Consider the following 25,350-nt stretch of genomic DNA (forward strand, 5'->3'; position numbering starts at 1 on the left):
GACGTTTGCTGCAATTAACCAGATAGCCCTGGACGTGCGTTTAACTTCTTTGCGTCCAGAAGTATCAAACACATCAGAGACATCTTTGAATAATGTTACATTTACAGAAGAAGACATGATGACGGAAGAGGGTCACAACCGGGCCCTACACGTTACTGCGCGCATCAAGGATTCAGAGTTCAAGTGGGCCCTCATCGACGCAGGAGCATCTTCGAATGTGATTACTCTCAAGACACTCAATACGGATAAGGTCCGCTCAAGCAATATCGTGCGACGGCCTACCACGATGACGGACTTTGAAGGAAACCAAACCAACACATACAGGTACGTCAATCTGAATTTATCTGTAGGACCCATTCAGTCGAAGGTGAAATTCGAAGTCATAGAGAAGGAGCCGGACTACCATATGATACTAGGGAGACCGTGGCTTCATGACAATAGGATTGTCCCTTCGACGTATCACCAATGCCTGAAGACTATGCTGAATAAAGAATTCGTTTGTATTCCTCCATCGTTGTCTCCTTACGCACCAATATGTGGAATGAAGTTATTTGAACCAAGAGAAGCTCCATGGGAGGAATCAGACAAAGTTCATTGTATCCCACTCCCCACGTGGGCGTCAATCCAGGAAGAGGACCGACTCGTATTGAGGGCCAAGCCTCACGATGCATCTTCGCTAACAAGGCGTTCTCCCTCACCTGGTGAAGTAGCGACCCACGTTCACACGAAGAGGGAGCGAACTTTTGTGGAGAGCCGTGATCAGAAAGGGAAAACTGTGTACCGCCGCCGCTGTTAGCAATTAGCAGGGGATACTGATGCCCAATCTCTCCGCCGAATGAAATGCTACAAAAATGATGAGCCACAGGAAGAGGTGCTGGATGCTCCACGATAGCTGCAAGACGACACCAACTCCACGACTGATGAGCTCGAAATCGTTAATATTGGGGATGAAGAATCTCTCAGGCTCATCTCCATCAGCTCAACTTTGTCCACGGATGAGCGAACGAAGCTCGTGTAACTTCTCAAATAATACCAAGACATATTCGCTTGGACATATAACGAAATTACCGGTTTAGATGAAAAATTGGTCACCTATCATCTACATGTCATACCCAGATCCAAGTCGATCAAGCAGTCTCCGAGGCAATTCAGGCACGAGGTGGAAGATCAAATCAAGACTGAGATTCAGAAGTTGCTCGCTGCTGGCTTCATTAAACCCATTCATCATCCGACCTGGTTGGCTAATGTGGTTCCAGTAAAAGATAAAAAAGGACAGATCCGGTGCTGCGTGGATTTCAGATACTTGAACAAATGCTGCCCCAAGGACGATTTTCCTCTACCTAACATCGACATGTTAATAGACGCCACCAACGGGCATGTCATGTTTTCCTTCATGGATGGATATAGCGGTTACAATCAGATAAGGATGTACGAGCATGACGCAAGTAAGACAGCTTTTCGAACTCCTCTCGGAAAATTTTAATATACTGTTATGCCTTTTGGTTTGAAGAATGCCGGCGCAACGTATCAACGCGCTATGACGGCAATCTTCCATGACATGATGCATAAGAAAGTTGAAGACTACGTGGATGATATAATAGTCAAATCAAAAGCTCAGGAAGATCACACGTGAGTCCTAGGACAAGTGTTTGAGAGGTACCGTGAATACAAATTGGAGATGAATCCTTTGAAACGCGCTTTTGGCGTTTCTTCGTGGAAATTTCTGGGATTCCAGGTAACTGCTGAGGGGATCAAGGTGGACTTATCCAAGACTCAAGCTATCCTCACGATGCCGCCACTATGAACTGTGAAGTAACTCCAAAGCTTCATGGACAAGGTGAACTACATTCGACGTTTTATACCTGGTCTAGCCCAACTTGTTGCTTCATTCACCCTCTTGCTGAATAAAGGAGCAAGCTTTGTTTAGACCGCTATACAACAGGAAGCGTTTCAAAAGATTCAGCGAATATTGCCTTCTCCAGCCATCATGAAGTCTCCCGTCCAAGGAAGACCGCTATGTCTATACACCGCTTTAAGTGATACCGCCGTCGGGGCCTTGCTTGCTCAAGAAGATGACGAGGGAATCGAACATCCTATATATTATTTCAGCCGAATATTGAGAGATGCTGAACTCAGATACCCCAAAGCGGAGAAGGCATGCTTAGCCCTGATTCATTCCATTCAGAAGTTTAGACATTACCTGTTGTCCAACAAGGTGGTACTCATATCTAAATCTGATCCTGCGAAGTTTTTGCTTTCAAAACCAGTCCTGATGGGAAGGTCGGTTAAGTATCTCCTCCAAATTTCGGAGTTAGACATAACGTGTACATCACCTAGAGCTATTAAGGGACAAGCAGTTGCATATTTACTAGCAGCATTCCCTGGGGAAGGCACTACTGCGTTACGTGAGAATCTTCCTGGAGAATTTCCAGACATCTCCATTGTCGAAGAAGAAGCCTGGATGTTATATTTCTACGGTTCTTCTACTCCTAGCAATAACACTGGAGGGGCAGGCGTAGTCCTAGTATCTCCTACCGGTGAAGTCTTCTCACACTCCTTCAAGCTGGATTTTCAATGTACTAATAATTCAGTAGAGTATGAAGCCTTCCTCATAAGGACTGTTATTTGCCAAGCAAGCAGGGGCCACACATTTGGAAATAAGAGGTGATTCTAATCTACTGGTTAATCAGATGAATGGATTATATGCATTAAAGGAGGTAACCCTGGCACCATACCGATCCGAAGCACAGGGGTTACTAAACTACTTTGCTGATGCAACCATAAATCATGTCGGCCGTAGCAACAACATACACGTCGATTGTTTAGCAACGCTAGCTTCTAAATTAAAGTTCGAAGGTTTAGAAGAAACCCTGACTGTGAAGAGAAGAACGACAGAATCAACGTGGTTTTCACAATGCAAAGACACTGGAACCTGCGACTGGCGGACTCCGATCATCCAGGAGCTTAGCAGCTCGCTTTCTCAAGGAAAGGTCAGTCTCAAAGCCTTGCAAAGCTTCTTCATGCTTCATGGTATGCTATATCATCGAAACCCGGATGGTTCCCTATCAAGATGTCTCGGAGATGATGAAGCACAGCTGCATCTTAACCACGTTCACGATGAAATTTGTGGACAAACATTGGTGGTAACGCGCTATCGACGTCTTCAATGCTTAGGATATTACTGTCCAGAAATGGAGACTCAATCTCGGCTACTCCAAAAGTCTTGTTCAAATTGTCAAGCGCCGCCGCACCAACTGGAGGTTTTCAGCATAAGTCATGTTGGGGACTGGAGGGAGCCGTATATTAGCTATCTCCGCGACGGAGTAATTCCTGCTAATTCAAAGGAGGCTGTCAAGATGAAACAAAGGGCGAAACGGTTCGTATTTCACGAGGGGATCCTGTATCGCAAAAGCTTTGGAGGCGATCTGTTACGATGCCTGGCCGAGATAGAAACTCCAACCATGTTGAAAGAGATGCATGAAGGGGAACATCAAGGGAAGAGGAAACTGTTTCTCCAGATACACGAGAAATATTATTGGCCGACCATGGAGGATAATGCAGCTGCATTTGTCCAAAGCTGCCACAAGTGTCAAATTCATGGGAACCTTGTTCACGCACCTTCCACTCCTTTACACTCGATAAGCAGTCCATGGCAGTTTTACAGCTGGGGACTTGACATTGTTGGGAAGGTCAATCTGCCATCATTGAAGCAGCACGAGTATATCATAAACGCGACGGAGTACTTCACCAAATGGGCTGAAGCTATTCCTCTACGAGGGACTACGGGAGCAACGATTGCATCTTTCATTAAGGAGTACATCATCTGTCGTTTTGGCGTGCCTAAGCATATTATCACTGATAACGGCACCCCCTTTTCCAACAAACGGGTACGAGAATTGCTTGAAGAATATGGAATTAAACAGGTCTTCTCCACCATCTACTATCCTTAAGGGAATGGACAGGCTGAGAGCACCAACAAAACGTTAATTCGGATTCTCATCCGAACAATACATGACAATCCTAAAGAGTGGCACGAACAACTGCCGATGGTGTTATGGGCGTACCGGACGACACCTGGAAGTTCCATCGGGGTTTCTACATATTCACTTGTTTACGGTGCGGACGCGATCCTCCTAGCAGAAATCAAGATCCCATCAGCCAGGATTGCAGCAGCAAGTGGGGTCCACTGGAACGAGGCTGAAGCATCTAACTCCAGAATCGCTGAGTTAGACACTCTGGATTCCAGAAGAAGCAAGGCAGAGGAACGTACTCAGGTGTACAAAAATAGGATCTCCAGGGCATATGACAAGACTGTGAAGCCACGAGTTTTTAAAGTAGGAGATTTAGTCTTGAAGACGGCCAAACACATCCAGCAAGACATGTCTGCACCGAAGTTCTCTCCGAAATGGGAAGGTCCCTACGTGATTACCAAAGCTTACAGTACCGGCTACTACAAAATCATTAAGGTGGATGGAGGCAAGTTAGAAGCAGTCATTAATGAAAAATGGCTCAAGGCATACCATGCTTGATCATTATCCCGCTACTGTCCCGTGACATGACAATACATGCATTCATTACATATTTGAATTATCAATTTGTTCAGAAACGTTAATGGAAAAACTTTATACATCTACCAAAAAACCAATGCAATTCATTTATCAAGAATGTGCAATTCATTTCTCAAGAATGTTCAAAAAAACATTATTGACAATAAGGAAGCGTGGCTTAAAAGGAAAAAAAAAAGACTATCATAGCAAAATAATATTTCAATTTTTACAATCAACCATAAACAAGTGCAACATTTTATTATTATGACTGCCTTTCTTTTTCATTCATATAAAACAAAATATTATTATTCCTCAAGTTTTGGGTGATTGCACAGTTAATTTTATACCTCAATTTTTGGGTATAAATGTCTGAAAATAAAAAGAGAAAAGTGTCATAATAGCAAAATATACCTCTGTTTATGGGTGATTGTACGGTTAAATTCTTTAGAGTCACCCATAAACTGAAATATAATATTTTACTATTATGATTGCCTTTTTTTTCCCAGATAACAACAAAGTATTATCATAACTTTGCTTTTTGATGATTGCACAATCAATTTTATACTTGAGTTTTTGGGTATAAATTTCTGAAAAATAAAAAGAGAAAAATGTCATAATAGCAAAATACACCTCTGTTTCTGGGTGATTTTATAGTTCAATTCTTTATTGTCGCCCACAAACCAAGTGTAATATTTTACTATTATGATTGCTTTTTCTTTTTATTTTTATTTTGCAAATAAAAGCAAAGTATTATTATAACTCTGTTTTTGATTGATTGCACTATCAATTTTACACCTGAGTTTTTGGGTATAAATTTCTGAAAATAAAAAGAGAAAAGTGTCATAATAGCAAAATACACCTCTGTTTATGAGTGGTTGTATAGTTAAATTCTTTACAGTCACCCACAAACTGAAGTGTAATATTTTACTATTATGATTGCCTTTTTCTTTTTTTATTTTTCAGATAATATCAAAGTATTATTATAACTCAATTTTTGGTTGATTGCACAGTTAATTTTAGAACGCGCAATTGGGGGATATGAATTACTTCCCCAACCAAAAGTGTCTGCTAAGGGGTTGGCAGGTCCGGACTAGTGTGTAAAAATGATGCAATGAAAACGGGCCTACAGTAATACCGCAAGTGCACGGTCGTCAGTTGTAGCTCGTGCAAGTACGGGTCGATCCACAGAGATCGGGTGTGTTTCGGAAGTGTTTTAGCTAATTGGGTTTCTAGTTTGCTTTGGGCTTAGAAGCCTTTTGGCTTAGATTGGGCTTTGAGTGCTAATGGGTTTGAATGCCCTTTGAATGAATTGGGCTTAGTGAGTTTGTTAAAGATAAAATGAACTGAGCTTGGGCTCAGTTATCTTTGAAGTGCAAATGGGCTTTGGTCCTTTGATTGAGCTTTGGGCTCAATTTCACCTTAACAGTGAAATGGTCTTTCACAGTAATTGGGCTTTGGTTTTAGAAACTGGGCTTGATCTTTGAAAGCTGGGCTTTGTTTCATGAACTGATTTGAGCTTTGGGCAACAGTTCAACTGTGAATTGGGCTTAGGGCCTTGGACTCAGTTGTGAAGTGAGCCTTGGAGAGCAAAGCAAGCAGCAGCAATGCAACAGCCACAGAAGTGGATTGGCAGCAGCAGCTGCAGAGGCTCAGATGCAGGAGGCAACAACAGCAGCTACAGGGCAAGGAGTGGCAGCAGCAGCTGCAGAAAGGCAGCAGCAAGAGGAAGCTACAGCAGCAACAGAAGAAGTGGCAGCAGCAAGGGAAAGCACAGCAGCACAAGTGCTGCAGCAGCAATTGCAACAGTAGAAGAAATGCAACAGAAGTGGCAGGAGGGGAAGCAAGTAGTAAAGAAAATGCAAAACAGAAAATGCAGGTAAAACAAACAAGTGAAAGAAAACAAGACTAACAGTTGAAGATGGATTTATGGATGACAGGGAAGGTTGATTATGGATGGGAACTAGGGGTTGAATTCACTCTGACTTTTATGTATTCTCCTATAGAAAGTTAAACACAACTATGGTATTCTTTCCAAAGCACTAATTGTCTTTCTACAGCACAACTAGTCAAAGGATTATGAATTCAGCTTGAGTTGCAGCTTATCAACAGCTCATGAACCTAACTACAAAGTATACTTGGCATACATTGTGAAAGTGAGGTGATGATGAACTAAGTTCAAGTCTTTCCTAAACTTGTTTAACCTTCTAAAGCAATATGATCAATGTACTACACAATAAGAATTAGGGATTCATCAAGTCCCTAGCATGATGGTTTAGAACATGACAAACATTACACTATCATTACAGGGCAGTGAGCATAACAGTGAGTAACATGGTGAACTAACATGACAATATTCTATAAACAAGAATTAAAATCAAGAACAAGAACAAATGCAATTAAAGGTAAAAATGCAACTAACAGGAACAATTAAAATGAACAGGAGCATCACACATTACATTAACAGTGCAATTTAAATTGGAATTAACCTAACCCAAATTGGGTGGAAACTTGGCTAGTCCAAGAACAAGTTTTAACAGTGATACCCAACCCTCAATTTATACCCAGACAATAAAATTAGGGTTTCCCCCAAATTACAAATTAGGGTTTTCTTAAATTAAACAAAATTTAACTTACAAACTCCCAAAATCTGCTCGACCCATGCCTCCTCTAGTCCTTGATGCTCTTCTCTGCTCCTATTGTCCCCTAATTTCGAGTTATTTTACTCACCCCAAAACCTAGGGTTTCAGAGGTTGTGAGATGAAGAAAATAACTAGGCTAGGGATATGGGGGTGTTGTCGGTGAAGAGATAGTAGTGGCAGTGATGGAACTGGTGGTGGTGACGGAAGTGACAGCGGCAGAGAGGGGAGGTGGTGGAGTTGCAGAGCTCTGCAACTGTCGGGTGAAGGAGATGAAGTTTTGGGGCGATGGGTTGTTTGGGTGGATAATAGGCTTCGGTGCTAGGGTGTGAAGCGGGAGCATCTGGTTCGATGTTTGGCGAGCTGAGCTGCTGGATATGGAGATGGTAGGTAGATCGGACGGCTAAGAGAGAAGCAGTTTGTAGCGACCGTTGGATGTGGAACACAACGAAGTCAACGGTGCTAGATTAGGTTAGGTGCTGTAGTGTTGGGCGGAATCATCGGGATTTGATGCACAGTGATGAGGTGACCGCTGGATGACAAGATGGATCCAATCTGACGGCTCTCATGGAAATGGGTATGGATAAAGGAAATGGATTTGGGTAAGGGTTTTGGGCCTTGGGTATGCCAAGCCCATATCTTCTTTAAGAACAATTCTTCCTTCTTGAGCCCATTCCTAGCTTTTTGGTCTTGTGCGCAACATTCTTCGCGGCTTCCTTGCGTAATTCCTCCCGGCTTTTCACTACTTTTCTGCTCTTTTTGCTCCGCACTTCATCCAGATTTTATTTGTTACCTAAAAATGCAAAATTAAGTAAGAAAAAATATTTATTCTTGAAAACAATGAAAATACAGAATATGGGATAAAATGTAGAATTAATGCGCAAAAGATGAGTTAAATGCCAACAAAAAGGGATAAATATATACAATATTTGGCACTCATCAAATACACCCAAACCTGAATTTTACTTGTCCTCAAGTAAAAACAAACTAAGGAAATCCTAACTATACCACTGTCGCTGGTCTCTCGAATGCATTTAGCGTATGCACTAAGCCTTTTAAACCACTAAGTGTCCCTAGTGGACGAGTTGAAGTCTCGTGAAGGTTTACCAGAGGTGTGCCTACAAAACCTAAGGACAAAATATAAGCTCATATTCCATCAAACGTGACATGTGCAAAACAGTTTAAGCTCACAGCAAAATGGAGATGTCAATCTAGCTATCGAAGGCACAATCCTAGCACTGATAACAAAAAAAGACATGTGATAAGAGTGTAAAGTGTATCTACACATGTGTAAAGAAAGATCTGAAGTCATGACTACTAATCACCAAGAGATAGTTTCTCAGGCTAAGAACTGAGGTCGAAATCTAGCTAGCTGTCCGGACTTTACGAGAATTGTGAATGAGTTGGAGGTATTTCACAATTTCTCGCGTTGTACATCAATGGCATACACCCTCCTTGCTTATTACAACGAAACAACAAAAGATGACTATTTACATGACTCTTATTTACATTGACAAATCTCTTTTTATTTTTTTGGAACAAGAGATGATGGAATTGATAAATACTTGATTTTTTTTTTTTGGTATTTTTCTGATATATTTTTTTTCTGAATATATACATCGTTTTTTTTTTTTTAAGGAAACACTTTTGATACATAACAATAAAGAAACAAAAGATTACATGACACTTTGCAAGAGGTAGCCCTTTTTGATGCACCCAGTTAAATTCGATGGTTGTCTTTCTTAATGTAACCTCCATCTTCTATCCCAACCAACCAAAGAACAAGCTAGTCAAGTTTCGTTCAGTATTCTAAAGTGATTGGCAATCGTAACTTCCTATCCAACACCTTGAAGATCGAGGCCATACATGTATTGGTAGATCGTGCGCGTGCAAATTTCTTATCACTATGTGAATTGTGCTAGAATCAGGGTGCCTAAATATCTAGACTAAGACTCCTAATAAAAATACATATTTGCACAAGAGTCAACATTTCAAGGTAAATGAGCTCCATTTTTATGATTTTTCATTTTTTTTTAATTTTTTTGTTTTTTTTTGAATTTTGATTTTTCAAATTTTTTTGGAATTTTTTAATTTTTTCAAAAAGAAGGAGTTTTGTTTTCAATTATGGCATATTTATGGCATATTATCGTGGTATCTACTCTATACCCCCAAACCTAAACTAAACATTGTCCTCAATGTTTCAAAATATGGAAAGAATTAAAATGCAACATATGGAAAGGGACATGCTGAGTAGTGTAAAAGGAGAGAGAATACCCGATTTCGGCGAAAGCAGAATTAAAACTCCGTTATTCAAGGCAAAAATCCAACATATTTCAGCCGAGATCATATTGGATTAGCAAAATATATACAAAAGGAACAAAAGGGTTTTTAAAATTTTTATCTACTGGATTATATACAGAAAAATTCACCATACACTAACAATCTAAAGAGTTGAGGATCAACCCAAAAGACAAAGTGTAGACATTTCAACAGCTTCACACAATAATAATATGATAGAAACGCAAGTGAAACTGTGAAACAAAATGAGCTACCCCCAAACCTGGATTTTACAGAAGATATAATTTTGAAAACAAAATCTCGCAGTTTTGGGGGTTCATCATGTACAAGGTCTAGCTCAAAGTGAACTTTGCTAGGGACGGGCAAACATGCTAATTCCAACTGTGGTTCCTCAAAGATATTATACTTAGAAGCAAAATAGTCCAAGAGGACTTGGGAAGCACACAGTTCCAAACCTAGATTAGGGACTCTCAGAAAAGTCGGTTTGACAATATTGGCACAAACCAAATCTAGGTTGGGTGGAAGACCATCAGATTGTGACTTAGGTAGAAGAATAGGCATATCATTATCAATCAAATCAAAATCTTCTAAATCATCTACACATGTCACATCATGCTCACAATCATCAATCAAATTGGCAAGATTACAATCAGAATTATCAACATCATCAACAGATTTATTTTCGTGTATCGGCACATCAGGGGAAACATCACATGGAATACTAGAAGAAATATCATGCATTAAGGTCGGGGCAGAGAAGCCTAATGTATTTGAACCCAAAGGTTCCATAACATTTTCAGTATAGACATGTTCTTCTAACATAACATCATAATCATCATCATCATCATGATAGGAATTTTGCAATCTAGGATAATTTTCAATCCTAAGGTCGGAGCTATTACAAGAATAAAACTCTAATTCATGGGGGTGACTCATATCATGTGGTGTTGTTCCTGGTTCCCTAACGGATTCCCATTGATGGGTTTTCTCTGCAATCTCGGCTAAGAAATTCCATGCATCATCCACAGATTTATCAATAAACTCACCATTACACATAGACTCAACCATGGTTCGAGATTTAAAGTCTAGTCCCTCATAGAGGATGACGACAAGTCTCCACTTCTCAATTCCATGGTGCGGGCATTCACTCAACAAATCATTAAAACGTTCAAAATAGTGAAAAACAGTTTCCTCATCCAATTGGACAAAACAATTGATATTTTGACGAATAGCGATGGTCCTATGGTGTGGGAAAAATATTTGGAAAAATTGATTAGTGAGTTGTTCCCAAGTGGTGATTGATTGTGGTCTCAAACCGTAAAACCATGTTTTGGCCCTTTCTTTTAAAGAAAATGTAAACAAACGCAATTTCAGAGAGTCCTCGGACAAATGATCAGGTTGCATAGTCCGACAAATTTGTTCAAACTCCCTTACATGAGTATAGGGGTTCTCAGAATCGAACCCTCGAAATATAGGAAGTATTTGTATCATGCTTGCATTTATTTTAAAAGGGTTATTGGTTTGAGGTAAGACAATACATGATAATGGAATTTGTATTGATGGATACATGTATTCATGGAGAGCACGAGGTTGGTCCATTTTGAAATGACACAAAGCCCACTATTTGGTTTTTAAAGGGTTTTCAAAAATTTGGTTTTTGATGGGTTTGGATTTTTGGGAAAAAATTTGGTTTTGGTGGGATATAAAAGAAATTTGGTTTAAAATTGGGAGCAAAAGAATTTTTTTTTTTTTTTTTTTTTAAAGTAAAAGTAAAATTTGGTTTTTGAATGGGAGCAAGCCCACTGTGCAAGCCTCTAAGGAAATGGAAGGAAGGCTGCGGCCCACAATCGGTTATCAGCTCAGCTGGGTTTAAACCCAGAGTCCAAAATACAAGTCCAATGGAAAAATTTAAACAAGCCCACACAAAATAAATACAAGCCCACAAATTAAACAACAAAGCCCAAAAATAAATTATTACAAACCCAAAATAGAAAAATAAAAAGCCCAAAAAAATTGGGTTAATTATTACAAGCCCACAATTAAAAAATTTGGAAGCCCACAGGTTGGGTTCTCTCAATTGAATGGGTTTAGGCTTACCTTTGTAGCACAGCCCAGCTGCTCTGATATTGTTGCAAAAACCCAGTTGGGTTTTGGTTCTTTTCCTTAGTGGCGTCCCAGCAGAGGAAAAACAGGTTCAGAATCAGCAGGTCCAATAGCAAATGAAATGAAGCAGATGCAGATGCAAATGCTATGAAATGAAATGCAAAATATCTAAGAAAAACATAGATAAAACACAGCACCAATCCCCGGCAGCGGCGCCAAAAACTTGGCAGGTCCGGACTAGTGTGTAAAAATGATGCAATGAAAACGGGCCTACAGTAATACCGCAAGTGCACGGTCGTCAGTTGTAGCTCGTGCAAGTACGGGTCGATCCACAGAGATCGGGTGTGTTTCGGAAGTGTTTTAGCTAATTGGGTTTCTAGTTTGCTTTGGGCTTAGAAGCCTTTTGGCTTAGATTGGGCTTTGAGTGCTAATGGGTTTGAATGCCCTTTGAATGAATTGGGCTTAGTGAGTTTGTTAAAGATAAAATGAACTGAGCTTGGGCTCAGTTATCTTTGAAGTGCAAATGGGCTTTGGTCCTTTGATTGAGCTTTGGGCTCAATTTCACCTTAACAGTGAAATGGTCTTTCACAGTAATTGGGCTTTGGTTTTAGAAACTGGGCTTGATCTTTGAAAGCTGGGCTTTGTTTCAGTGAACTGATTTGAGCTTTGGGCTCAACAGTTCAACTGTGAATTGGGCTTAGGGCCTTGGACTCAGTTGTGAAGTGAGCCTTGGAGAGCAAAGCAAGCAGCAGCAATGCAACAGCCACAGAAGTGGATTGGCAGCAGCAGCTGCAGAGGCTCAGATGCAGGAGGCAACAGCAGCTACAGGGCAAGGAGTGGCAGCAGCAGCTGCAGAAAGGCAGCAGCAGCAGAGGAAGCTACAGCAGCAACAGAAGAAGTGGCAGCAGCAAGGGAAAGCACAGCAACACAAGTGCTGCAGCAGCAATTGCAACAGTAGAAGAAATGCAACAGAAGTGGCAGGAGGGGAAGCAAGTAGTAAAGAAAATGCAAAACAGAAAATGCAGGTAAAACAAACAAGTGAAAGAAAACAAGACTAACAGTTGAAGATGGATTTATGGATGACAGGGAAGGTTGATTATGGATGGGAACTAGGGGTTGAATTCACTCTGACTTTTATTATGTATTCTCCTATAGAAAGTTAAACACAACTATGGTATTCTTTCCAAAGCACTAATTGTCTTTCTACAGCACAACTAGTCAAAGGATTATGAATTCAGCTTGAGTTGCAGCTTATCAACAGCTCATGAACCTAACTACAAAGTATACTTGGCATACATTGTGAAAGTGAGGTGATGATGAACTAAGTTCAAGTCTTTCCTAAACTTGTTTAACCTTCTAAAGCAATATGATCAATGTACTACACAATAAGAAATTAGGGATTCATCAAGTCCCTAGCATGATGGTTTAGAACATGACAAACATTACACTATCATTACAGGGCAGTGAGCATAACAGTGAGTAACATGGTGAACTAACATGACAATATTCATATAAACAGAGAATTAAAATCAAGAACAAGAACAAATGCAATTAAGGTAAAAATGCAACTAACAAGAACAATTAAAAATGAACAGGAGCATCACACATTAGACATTAACAGTGCAATTTGAAATTGGAATTAACCTAACCCAAATTGGGTGGAAACTTGGCTAGTCCAAGAACAAGTTTTAACAGTGATACCCAACCCTCAATTTATACCCAGACAATAAAATTAGGGTTTCCCCCAAATTACAAATTAGGGTTTTCTTAAATTAAACAAAATTTAACTTACAAACTCCCAAAATCTGCTCGACCCATGCCTCCTCTAGTCCTTGATGCTCTTCCTCTGCTCCTATTGTCCCCTAATTTCGAGTTATTTTACTCACCCCAAAACCTAGGGTTTCAGAGGTTGTGAGATGAAGAAAATAACTAGGCTAGGGATATGGGGGTGTTGTCGGTGAAGAGATAGTAGTGGCAGTGATGGAACTGGTGGTGGTGACGGAAGTGACAGCGGCAGAGAGGGGAGGTGGTGGAGTTGCAGAGCTCTGCAACTGTCGGGTGAAGGAGATGAAGTTTTGGGGCGATGGGTTGTTTGGGTGGATAATAGGATTCGGTCGCTAGGGTGTGAAGCGGGAGCATCTGGTTCGATGTTTGGCGAGCTGAGCCGCTGGATATGGAGATGGTAGGTAGATCGGACGGCTAAGAGAGAAGCAGTTTGTAGCGACCGTTGGATGTGGAACACAACGAAGTCAACGGTGCTAGATTAGGTTAGGTGCTGTAGTGTTGGGCGGAATCATCGGGATTTGATGCACAATGATGAGGTGACCGTTGGATGACAAGATGGATCCAATCTGACGGCTCTCATGGAAATGGGTATGGATAAAGGAAATGGATTTGGGTAAGGGTTTTGGGCCTTGGGTATGCCAAGCCCATATCTTCTTTAAGAACAATTCTTCCTTCTTGAGCCCATTCCTAGCTTTTTGGTCTTGTGCGCAACATTCTTCGCGGCTTCCTTGCGTAATTCCTCCCGGCTTTTCACTACTTTTCTGCTCTTTTTGCTCCGCACTTCATCCAGATTTTATTTGTTACCTAAAAATGCAAAATTAAGTAAGAAAAATATTTATTCTTGAAAACAATGAAAATACAGAATATGGGATAAAATGTAGAATTAATGCACAAAAGATGAGTTAAATGCCAACAAAAATATATATAAATAAGCACTATTTAGCACTCATCAGGGGTGTTTTTTGGGGCGAAAATACTAAAACACCCTTAGATTAATTAAAAAACATTATGAAAAGACTGTTATACCCTCCCCACTAAATTAAAAACTTAAAATCAAAATCAGTTATCCCCCATTTGATTTGTGCCGGCTTACTCGATACTTAGGGTTAGGTTTTGAAAATATTTTTTTCTTCCATCTTCCTCTCATCTTCTTCATCGTTTTTCATATACTACGATTAATCGTTGAACCAAAAATTTCTTCGTTGATTAAAACCAACCAATAAGAATGCCTCCACGAAACAAATCAGATGCTCAATCGAAATCAAAATCAATTGCTCAACAGAAATTAAAGAAAAGGCTTGCTTTGATTGCTCAAGAGCAAGAAAACGAAGAACAAGAGTTATCGGACGATCAACTACTCATAAATATGGCTTATGTGAGAAGGTAAGTCATTTAAAACTGTTTAATTAGTGTTTCAATTGATTTGTAGCAATGGGTTTAGGTCGAAATCGCGAAACCCTAAGTGAAAAACAGTTGAGTTTCAGAAATTCCGGCACTTATTTTAGTATGAAGACCACACTGGAAACTAGTACCGGCAGTTAATTTAGGATGAAGACCACACCGGTATCCCGTTCCGGTGTTCAATTTAGGTTGAAGACCGCACATGAACTTAGTTCCAGCATTGAATTTAGGATGAACACCATTTCTGAACCTAGTACCGGCATTTACTTGAACTTTTACGAGTACGCCGGTAGCAAGTTTCTAATCAACAGAAAACCCTATGATTTTGTTAGTTGTTCCGGCGTACATTGTATATTAGATTCCATGCCGGTACTAGAGTTTTTGCATCCAAAAACTTTAGAACTACTACCGGCATCCTGGACAATTTTGTTTCAATGCCGGTACTCCGTTCCAGCAATTATTTTTATTTACGTAGCTGCCGGTACTTGAGTTTTCTTATCCAGGAATTTCCTATAGTAAACCGGCATCCTAAAAACTTATTTATCAATGCCGGAAGCTGCTCCCGACATGTAATCGTTTTGATATACTATGCCGGTATTGTATCCCGGCATGTTCGATACTTTTTTTCAGTATGTCGGTATTTATGATTCTATGCCGTAATGTGGTTTATCTATGCCGGTATTAGAAATTAAAGTTAGTTGTCTTATATTTATTTCGTGCTTCTTTTGAAATAAATCTAAAGAAAAGGAATCTATATCAAAGGAGGCTAACAAAGGAAAATCTAAAGATGATGTCACTAAGAAAAGAAGGAAGGATGGTCTTGATACTCCTCGATCTCTGCCTCCTGGAGGGAAAAAAATAATTTGGGTGCTAATACAAGAGGGGAAATTTGGGAGAGTGGTCGTGATCGTAGTAAAACCGGAGCTGTTGAGGAGGAAGATGAGAAAGATGAGCAAGAGGAAAGTGAGGAGGAAGATAATGAGATTGAACTAACTCAATTAGCAATCCAAAGCGAAGGAGTAGTGGAACAAGGTGGTCCAAGTCAACAACCCACACAAGGCAAGGGGAAAAGCAAAGTCAAAGGAAAAGTAAAAGTTAAAGGTTCGCACCTTCCTCATGTTGATGACATGATGCCCGACCTTGATCGTGGTAGAATTTGGAGCGCAACTTCTTATGATCCGGAGTATCTATTTGGCTACAAGCACTTGTGGGCTCATATTATATATCAAAGTCAAACCCATGTTAGAATTTCTATCTCGTGTATATGTATTATTTTGTATTTACGCATAATCTCTTAATCATATTATCTCTTAATTGTAGGATCATACGAAGGTTGTGCGTGTTTGCCGAAACCAAGCCGCGGCTCATTGGGATTTGTCTAAGGATCATGAATATGTTCAAGCAATAGTTAAGGATTCTGGTCTATATCCTTTGGTTGAAAATTATGTGAAACCAGATATTGTGACAGTCAATTGCTTCGTCGAAAGGTATCATGGTAAATCAGATACCATGCACTTCCCGTTTTGCGAGATGACCTTGATCCCTGATGATGCTCAGAACATCCTAGGCTTGAGTGTTACCGGCAAATCAATTGCAGAAGGAGATAATCATTCTTTTGAGCTAGAATGGACGAAGTTGCACGAGCTTACTAAAAAGTTGCTTGGTTGGGACTATAAAACTTCTGTGGAAAGCTTCATGTATCTAAGCTTAGTAGGACAAAGACCATCAAGCTGACCCTGCTTAAGGAGAAGTTTCAAAACTCAAAGGAAAGAAGTTTGAAGGATGGATGGGACCCCACACAGATTCGTTATATAGCTTCTGCGTACCTGTTATTCATCTTGGGCACTAGGGTATTCCCTGACACTAGTGGCAACAGGGTTAGTGCAAACTACCTTCAATACTTGGATCCGTTGGAAGATGTCTTTAGCTATTCTTGGGGCACCATGGTAATGGCACATTTGATGACAGAGATGAGAAGGGCCTCTTTGGCGGTTACAAACCAATTTGTCGGGAATTTCACTCTACTCCAGGTAATTTTGTTTTTAAATTTATGTTCTTATTTATATTTTTCACATGTACCCTTTTCATAAAATTTACTGATTTTTATATGTATCATTTCACATTGGTATAGGTGTGGGCTTATGAACATTTCCCAACATTGTTCAAGGACAACCCCTTCTTGAAGATTATTCCCGTTGATGACCCCGAGGATCCTAGAGCCAAGAGATCCCAGTTCAACAGCCATCCGAAGCCCGGTAATGATCATCGACTGACAGATATGAGATTGGCTCTGGACGCGATGACTACCAAAGATGTTGTGTTCGACCCTTACAAGGAGGCTAGAGAAAACCGCTAATATTTGAGTAACGTTCAATTTTACAACGGGCCTTTGTTCCACCGAAAGGGATATGTTATGGCTGATCCTCGACGTGTGATGCGACAACTTGGATACAAGCAATTAACCTGCTACATGACATCCTCTACTGAAAGGTATCAGCTTGACCTTTCTGTGTCCATGGCAAGTTCCACAAGGTTGAAGGTAGAGTATGATCCAACTCCAGAACCAACACATTGAAGGGATAGAGAACCACGTCGTTTGGTAGATGCTACTAATTGGGAGCTTGTGAACAACGATGATGAAGCCGACCCAACCTATATTGCTAACTACTTGGAACGGTCACATCCTTTTGTCGTGCGCCCGGAAGACGTCGAAGTTCCACCCCAGAAAAACCCTCCCGTTCCAACTCCTATAGAGGCACAACCTACGATGACCCAACTTAATAAGACCATCAGATTGCTAGTAAGTATTGTTAATTGCTTACTCGTTTAATGTACACATAATTTTATATTAGCATATATATACTAATTATGTGTTGTATGTATGAAACTAGCGGTGTCGGCTTGGAAAGTTGAAGAACATGTTAGGTTGCAAGTACGAGGAATGAGAGGTGATATCCCTTGAAGAAATGAAGGAAGTCGTGGAAAATCTTGATAAAATTGAAGACCCAAGTGAAATAATTTTGTTTGGGGAAACAAGGAAGGTACCTGTTTCCAAGAATCAAAAGACCAAGTGATGACTCTATAATTGTGTTTCGTTATTTGGATGGTGGTTGTTATGTTTTGAACAATTTATAAGTTTGTTGAACTCTATAGTTGAACTCTTTATTTGTTTGATTTACTTTTGGTTTATGATACTTTGATGAAGAACATTTAAGCACGATTCAGTTGTTTGGTTTATGTTAAACATGTTTAGATCTCTGTAAGTTGTTTGGTTCCGGCATTCAAAGCAATTTAATTTCAATGCCGGCATGTATATCGGCATGGAACTGTTTACTCCAAAACCATTCCGGGCACAATGGATAAAAATGAACAAGTTTCTGTGTAGATTACAGGTAGTTCCGGCATCAGAAAAAGTATTGGATCTACGCCGGAAACCTGATTTTCTTACTCTTGCATAGTTTTGCATAATTCCGGCATTGGATTTTGATAAATATAGTATGACGGTATTTTTTATAAATAGGTTACGAATTCTGTATCTATTTCATTCCTAGATAATCTATTACATTAGATTTCAAACTTTAAATTAAAACATACTAAAACATGGTAATGGAGTAACTTTGGTTAAACATGATATCATAATCTATTTCCATCCTTTTTCAACAATTGCGGATCCTTTGAGCCTTTCGCAAATATCTTCGAAGACATCGTCTAGAATGGGAGTGTCAAGGAAAATCTTCATTGGTTCATCTTCCCTTTCAACATATTCCTTTCCCTTCATATAACACCCATCACACCCATCAATAGGCTTGCATTGGCCCTTGTGGTTTTCTCTTGATTCTGCTAGTTCAACAGCTTTGTTAAACCATTGAAATTCATCGCACTTTGGGTAATTCAAACACCTTAGAAACATTCTTCCATTTTTAGCATCATCAGTTTTTGTAATCCAAAACCGGCGTGTCCCATCACAGCTTCTACACTTTTAATAAATAAAAGGACAGTTCATGGCTAGATGAGAAGGTGACTTGCAAATTTGACACCGGCAATCATGATTCTGTAAGAGAACATTGTATTAGTTATGCGTCATAGTAGTGAAGATTTTAACTGTCCATATATTGTTAGTAATGTTCAATATACTTACTTTGCAAATAGAGCTTGATGATGAATCTCCCATCGCTTGTGAACTTTAATCGTGCTTGATTGATCTATTTTTTGGTGCTTGCTTTCTGGAGAGAAGGTTTTTTTGTTATTTGGTGGGTGCTTTGTGTATATTTTTCCAAAGGAATGGGGGGTATTATATATAAATGAATCTCCAACGGTCTTATTTTTCAAAAGACTAGCCGTTTTTTTTTTTGAAATTCACAAATATCGGCATGGTCGCAATTATATATTTAATGCCGGCATCTAGTACCGGCGTTGAACCTTGTTGTTAAACCATTCCGGTACTAGTTGCATATTTCACTGTGAAGAGATTCCTTTGTACCGGCATGGACATCTAACAATAAACTTTACCGGAACTGGGTGTCGTCATTTTATGTCACATTTATTTGTATGCCGGTGTTTGGGTGATTTCAAAAAAACTAGTCGTTGAGGTTTTTCTCTATATAAGGAGAGCTAATACTTCGACCCAAAAGCCCAAAACTCGTGTGTTCTTATATATCTCCTTGAGCCTCTTAACTTAGAAACCCTAAACCCTAGAGTAATCATCTAAGAACACACGAGTTTTTGTGTTGTTTTTGTAGCATGAAGCCGTGAAAACGCGTTACTTACAGGAAAAGGGAGAAGCATTCATGTTTGATGCCAACATGAACCACATTGTAAGCAAAGTCATGGAGTACCACCAGCTGGGTGAATCGGAGATGGATTCTTCTTAAGAAGATTGATAGGTTTAGTGGTATTTGGTTAGGTTTTTAGGGTATTTTTATGTAAGGTTTTGTGGGTACATCTCTATGTAAACCCTCACGAGACTATAACTCGTCCACTTGGGTCACCAATTGGTTTAAAGGCTTGACGCACGTGCTAAGTGCATTCGTCCTTCCTGCGACAAGGATTACATTTGAAATAAATTATAGTTCCGGTTTACATCGTATAATTCAATACTTTTATATCTCCGGCATAGAAACTGTATATTATTCAATGCCGGTATTAAGTGTCAAACTTCTGTGTGCAATAAACCATGTTCCGGCTTTTAATTATACAAATTACTGCGCCGGTACTCCCTACCGGCATAACGGAACATCTTACTTCACTGCCGGCATTGAACATTCAATGCATAACGACTATTTTTTTTAAACCATAAACCAGTAAAGACCACTACCGGTGTGGGATCTAAGTTACTTACAATGCCGGTATGATAAAGTGGAAAAGAGTCGTTGTGTCCTCATCTATTTAAAGTGGATACACCTATTGCAGTTGATAGCTCAATAAAAAAAATAAAATAGGTGAGCTTCAACACATTTCTCTGATGGCAAATCAATCACCAACTACCGATTTCAGAGAATTTTTATATGAAAAAAAATTATCCACTCCGATAGGAAATCAATCATCATCCACCACCAACTCAATTCCCACGATATTAGAAAAACTTAGAAGGAAGTAGCAAACCACCAAGTCACTTGCCGCAATGGAAGAAGAGACACTTAGAAGGAAAAGAGTAGAAGAAGAGGCAGCAATAGAAGAAAAATATCGCAAAGAAACTAAAGAGACATACGAACGTGTAAAACAAGCGAAGATAGAAGCGGATGTTGAGGAAGAAACCCAATGGATTAAAAATTACTACATAGTATCGGATCTCCCGGAAGATCACCGTCCTTCAAACCTTTTTTGGGGTCTTGTTGAGGATGGTCCTTATATGCCGAAGTTTGTGGACGGTAAGCGCAAGAAACGTAAAATGGATTAGGGGGATGTGTTTGTAGCGAATCGCACAATTGGCCTCATAATATTATGTCGCAAATACAACGAGTTTCTCGAAAAATTCAGAGGGAATAGGTATCAAGCTCAGGACGTATATTTCAAGTGGAGAAAAGAGCCTTTTAGGCATTTCGAAGTTGCTTTGTTTCTTGAATCTCTTCCCAAGAAATGATGTTAGTTGCAATTAGCTTAAGATCTTTAATTTCATGTGTAACGTTGTTTATGCGGTTAATGTTTCTAATTTTATTTCCTTAAAATTAGGTTAATGTTAATGTTATTTGTTTCCTTAAGTCTATGTGGTTAATGTTTTTTTTTTCCTTAAGTTTATTTCCGGTGCCGGCATTCAAAAAGAAACAAATACCATACCAGTATTGTACACCCAATTTAAAATTATACTCAGAATGCCGGCATGAAATTGTACCATATCATTATGCCGGAACTCTGACTGTTACAAACTCTGTTCAAGCGGCAGTTACAAACCCCTTAACTGTCCCACCAATCATCCCCCATTGAACCGTTACAAACTCCCACATTCCATTTATGTGACGGTTACAAACTCCATTATTACATAAAATTGACGGTTACAAACTCTATTTCTTTGTTTTCATTTAGATAATTCCAAAACCACTAAACTCCATTATTTGGTTTCATCCTCTGAACCAAATTCATTCAATCCTTCAGACCCAAAGAAGAATGGTCCTCGCAAACCTCCTGAAAAACCCATACCTAATCCTGGTGGTAAATCGAAATCAGAAGCATCTATTGAACAAGATGATGAGGAGGAAATAACAGAGATGATGAGGTAAGTGATGTCTATGTTTATTGAAGCATTTTTAGGGTTTATTCAATAATATAAAAAACACAAATTGAAAATTGCATGTTGTATTGTTTCTACTAGGTAAAAGGAAATTTGAATTAGTGAACTTGAAACTGAATTTAGTGAATTGAAATTGCAATTTAGTTTCGGCATACCATTAAATTTGAATACAATACCGGTTTATATGTCCTGTATCCCCCTTTTGTTGCATGTAAGTTATTATAATACCGGCATATATACCCTATAAATTTGAATGTCGTCACCTATGCCGGCAGTATCGTAATGTTCACTATCCATGCCGGTTTTGATCACCTTATTTTGTTAAATCTCTGTAGACAATTCCCATATTACCGACATGGATTATATTTGCTTACAATGCCGGCGCCAGAAACCCGGCATATCATCTTTTTTTGACTACAACGCCGGCATATATGCCGGCAATATCGTTATGTTCCCCGACCATGCCGGTTTTGATCACCTTATTTTGTTAAATCTCTTTTTGTACGTAGGTCCATAGCTTCAAAAAATAAGAAAGGAAAGGGAAAAGCTGTTGATGAAGGAAAACCTAAGTCTTCTCGGTCTCTACGTAGTCGAGATGATCCGGAACGTGGTAAGGTCATGATTCGGGAGATTCCTCCGGAGGGAGACATAAGCAGCAATGATGATGCTGGGTGGGAGAAATTTGTACCTCCTGATCCAGCAGGTTGCTCGTCCTCACATGGGTTAGGACAACCTGAAGTTGAATCCGGTGAGAAAAAGGAAAAGGACCCACCAAAGCACCTCCCAAAAACATATGACATGATTCCAGAACGCAATGATGGCAAACACTGGGGTCAACCTAGAGATCCGAAACTCTTATTTGACTACAAGGACTCTTGGGCTCGTTGGATCTATTCAACTTATGTAAGACGTTTGCATCTTGTTATTATATTGTTTATGTACGACATCAAGTGAATTGATGTTTGTTTGGTGTGTTTTTATAGGACCACAAGAAAGCCTTCCGTGTTTGCCGCCATCAACAAATGGATACATGGGATTTAGAAGGGGAGTGTGGGGATGTTCAAGCGGCAGTAAGAGCATCTGGGTTGTATCCCGCGGTAGAAAATTATGTGGTCACTGATCAAGTGACGGCAAATTGCTTCTTGGAGAGGTTTTTTACTTCAACTGATACCATGCATTTCCCTTTTGGCGAGATGACCATTATCCCTGAAGATGTCCAAAGAATATTAGGTCTAGAGATCGTTGGAAAAGCCGTTAAGAAATAAGATGACGGTAAGACCCTAGAATGGTCCAAGATCTATGAGCTGACTACAAAGTTGTTTGGTTGGGACTAGGAAACGACAAAAGAAAATGTGTACGTGTCAAAGAAAACCATGACAAAGAATATTAAAGTCGTCAAGCTCAGAGAGCTGTTTGGGAATACGATTGACAAGGAATTGAATGCCGAACAAATTCAGCAAACTATCGCTGCTTATCTGTTGTTCCTCTTGGGCATCACAATATTCTCTGACTCTAATGGTAACAGGGTGCATGTGAACAACTTACAATACTTGGATCCCTTGGAGGAGGTTCATGAGTATTCATGGGGCACTTCTTTCTTGGCACATTTATTGGCGGAGATGCGTAGATTTTCTAAGGAGACTGCCTGTCAATTTAATGGGAATTTCACTGTATTACAGGTGCTGTGAACTAGTTATTTTGTTTTCCAATTAGTTCTTTTCTTATACATTTCATTGGAACGATCTTTCATTTGCGTAGGTGTGGGCTTATGAACACTTCCCAACATTGTTCAAGGACTACAAATATTTGGACTCTACAATGTATGGTTTGGCACCATACATTCCTGTAGCTAAGAAATACTTTTTCGATAATAGACCGAAGCCCAATAACAGAACTCGGTTACTCTCCATGAGAGAGGCTTTGGAATCTATCGCCGTCGAAGAAGTAGTGTTTGACCCATATAAGAACGAAAGAGGAGTTCACTTTGCAAGGCATGACAATGTAGCATTTTACAATGGACCATTGTTTCATCCAAAAGGATTTGTTATGCATAACTCTCGCCGTGTGATGCGCCAACTTGGGTACAAACAGAAAAAACTTACGGGTAAATCTGATGCCAAATTCTCTCATGACTTTCCTCAATGTCTATCAGATGAACATCATACGCTGGTAGTTTACAAACCAGCTCCTCTTCTTGTACATTGGAATGAAAGGGAAGAACAACAACTAGTTCTGGATAGGGTTGGTTGGGAATTGGAGGAATACGGTTACGATTCGGAACCAAGCTTCCTCAGAGGTCATCTGAGGTACTCCCATCCTTATATTGTACGCACGACCACTAAAACAGTGCCTCCACAAGTGCTGAAAAACTTACTGTACCCGTATTTCAAAAGACCCTCACCTTGGTGGTACGTAATTTTGGTGCACTTCCTGTTATTAGAATGTATATCTATAAACTTATAAAAGTTAACATACTAATGGAATAATATGACAACAACGTTGGCGGCTAGGAAAATCGGGAAACTGGTTTAAATGCAAGAACAAGAAAGGAGAGGTGCTGACCCCGGCAGAAATGAAGACAATTGATGAAAAGATAAACAAAATTGAAGAACCAAATGCAAAGGACTTGTGGAAGGAAACGAAGAAGAGGGTTCACAAGAATCCAAAGACCGAGTGATCTAAGATGTTTGTTAATGTTTCTTTTATAGTATTAGTTATGTCTTCGAACAATCTATCGTCAGTTTATGTTTGTTTGTGTGTTTTGCTAAACTTTGAACATCTTTGTTTCATTGTTTTCGGTTTGGAACATCTTAACTTTACGTATGGTTTGTTAAAAAATCTAGTCTTTCCTTAACGGTCCTCTTTTAATGATACGCGTGTAGTTGTGATCCCAAACTATCTTTTCAAATTCTTCATAACGGTCATACCTTCCCATTCCACCCTTCTAATGGTTGCTTGTGCGCTATAGATTGTACTTAGGGAAGAAACGTTTTGATCATCCTTTTCCTTGAAGCCTCTGAGAATCACTCTTGGTTTCATACATGCTTTGGTCATTATCTTTACATCCTCGAATTCATGAGGCTTTAGCTTCGCAACTAGGAGTGACCAACAAAATCTTTCGGATCCCGGTGGTTATGACGGCCAAACCACACCGCACAATCCCATTCCTTTTCTTTGTATCTTAAATAGAATACAAGCTTGAAGGGGTAATTATCCTTCCTCGCATGAGTCTTGTATACTCTATTGGTCTTCTTTGGATATACATAACCCTTTCTCTTATGGATATTATTCTCCTTGTATTGCCCACTTCTCTTGCAAACCATCTCAAAATGATTATTTGAACGTTGGGTATTCCTCACCAACACACACATGTTCTTAAGAGCCGTCTCTTTTTCCCAAGCAATCGCTTCCTATGGAGATTTTATTCCCTGCATAAGGACAACAATGGAATATTATAAGATTCATTACAAGCAATCCCCACATAAAGTTCTAAAAACTAGGTGAAAAGTATTGTTTGTTAACATACCGGAGGCATTTTATAGTATTCGGATGTATCCGGACCAAGCGGTTTGGAATTTGTTGGATCAATGTATGTCACAATCTAAGGAATGAATGAAAATAAAATTGAATTAGTTCAAAAAATAAATAAAGTACTATGCCGGGTACTATTTCCGGCATGCTCGACGGCAGTTCGGCAAAAACAACCTAAGCCGGAAATTAGTGCCGGCAATCTCGAAAAATGTTCCGGCTTTCTGGAAATGCACTTGAAAAAGAGCACCTAATTTTAAACAGTACCGACATTGTATTTTCTTGAACATCGATGCCGGAATTGGTAATACCGGCATTCTCTTTACAC

General features: G+C 39.6%; 1 protein-coding gene across 1 annotated transcript; it reads left to right on the forward strand.

The window, feature by feature from the left end:
- Window positions 1–2,690: 2,690 nt before the first annotated feature.
- LOC113359314 lies at window positions 2,691–22,614 on the forward strand. The gene is made up of 5 exons (XM_026602971.1): window positions 2,691–3,376; window positions 3,665–3,887; window positions 3,963–4,381; window positions 22,004–22,242; window positions 22,478–22,614. Exons 1-5 carry the CDS (start codon window positions 2,691–2,693, stop codon window positions 22,612–22,614), a joined length of 1,704 nt encoding a protein of 567 aa, XP_026458756.1.
- Window positions 22,615–25,350: the final 2,736 nt, after the last annotated feature.

The sequence above is a fragment of the Papaver somniferum genome, chromosome 3 (genome assembly GCF_003573695.1).
Source record: "Papaver somniferum cultivar HN1 chromosome 3, ASM357369v1, whole genome shotgun sequence".
Classification (NCBI taxonomy): Eukaryota; Viridiplantae; Streptophyta; class Magnoliopsida; order Ranunculales; family Papaveraceae; genus Papaver; species Papaver somniferum.

Excerpts from the sequence above, each read along its gene's own strand:
- LOC113359314 (XM_026602971.1), top strand. The coding sequence starts at position 2,691 with ATGAATGGATTATATGCATTAAAGGAGGTAACCCTGGCACCATACCGA. Across the intron at positions 3,377-3,664 it reads ATGAAACAAAGGGCGAAACG|CTGGGGACTTGACATTGTTG; the intron begins GTTCGTATTTCA and ends GCAGTTTTACAG. Across the intron at positions 22,243-22,477 it reads ACAACCTGAAGTTGAATCCG|GACCACAAGAAAGCCTTCCG; the intron begins GTGAGAAAAAGG and ends GTGTTTTTATAG.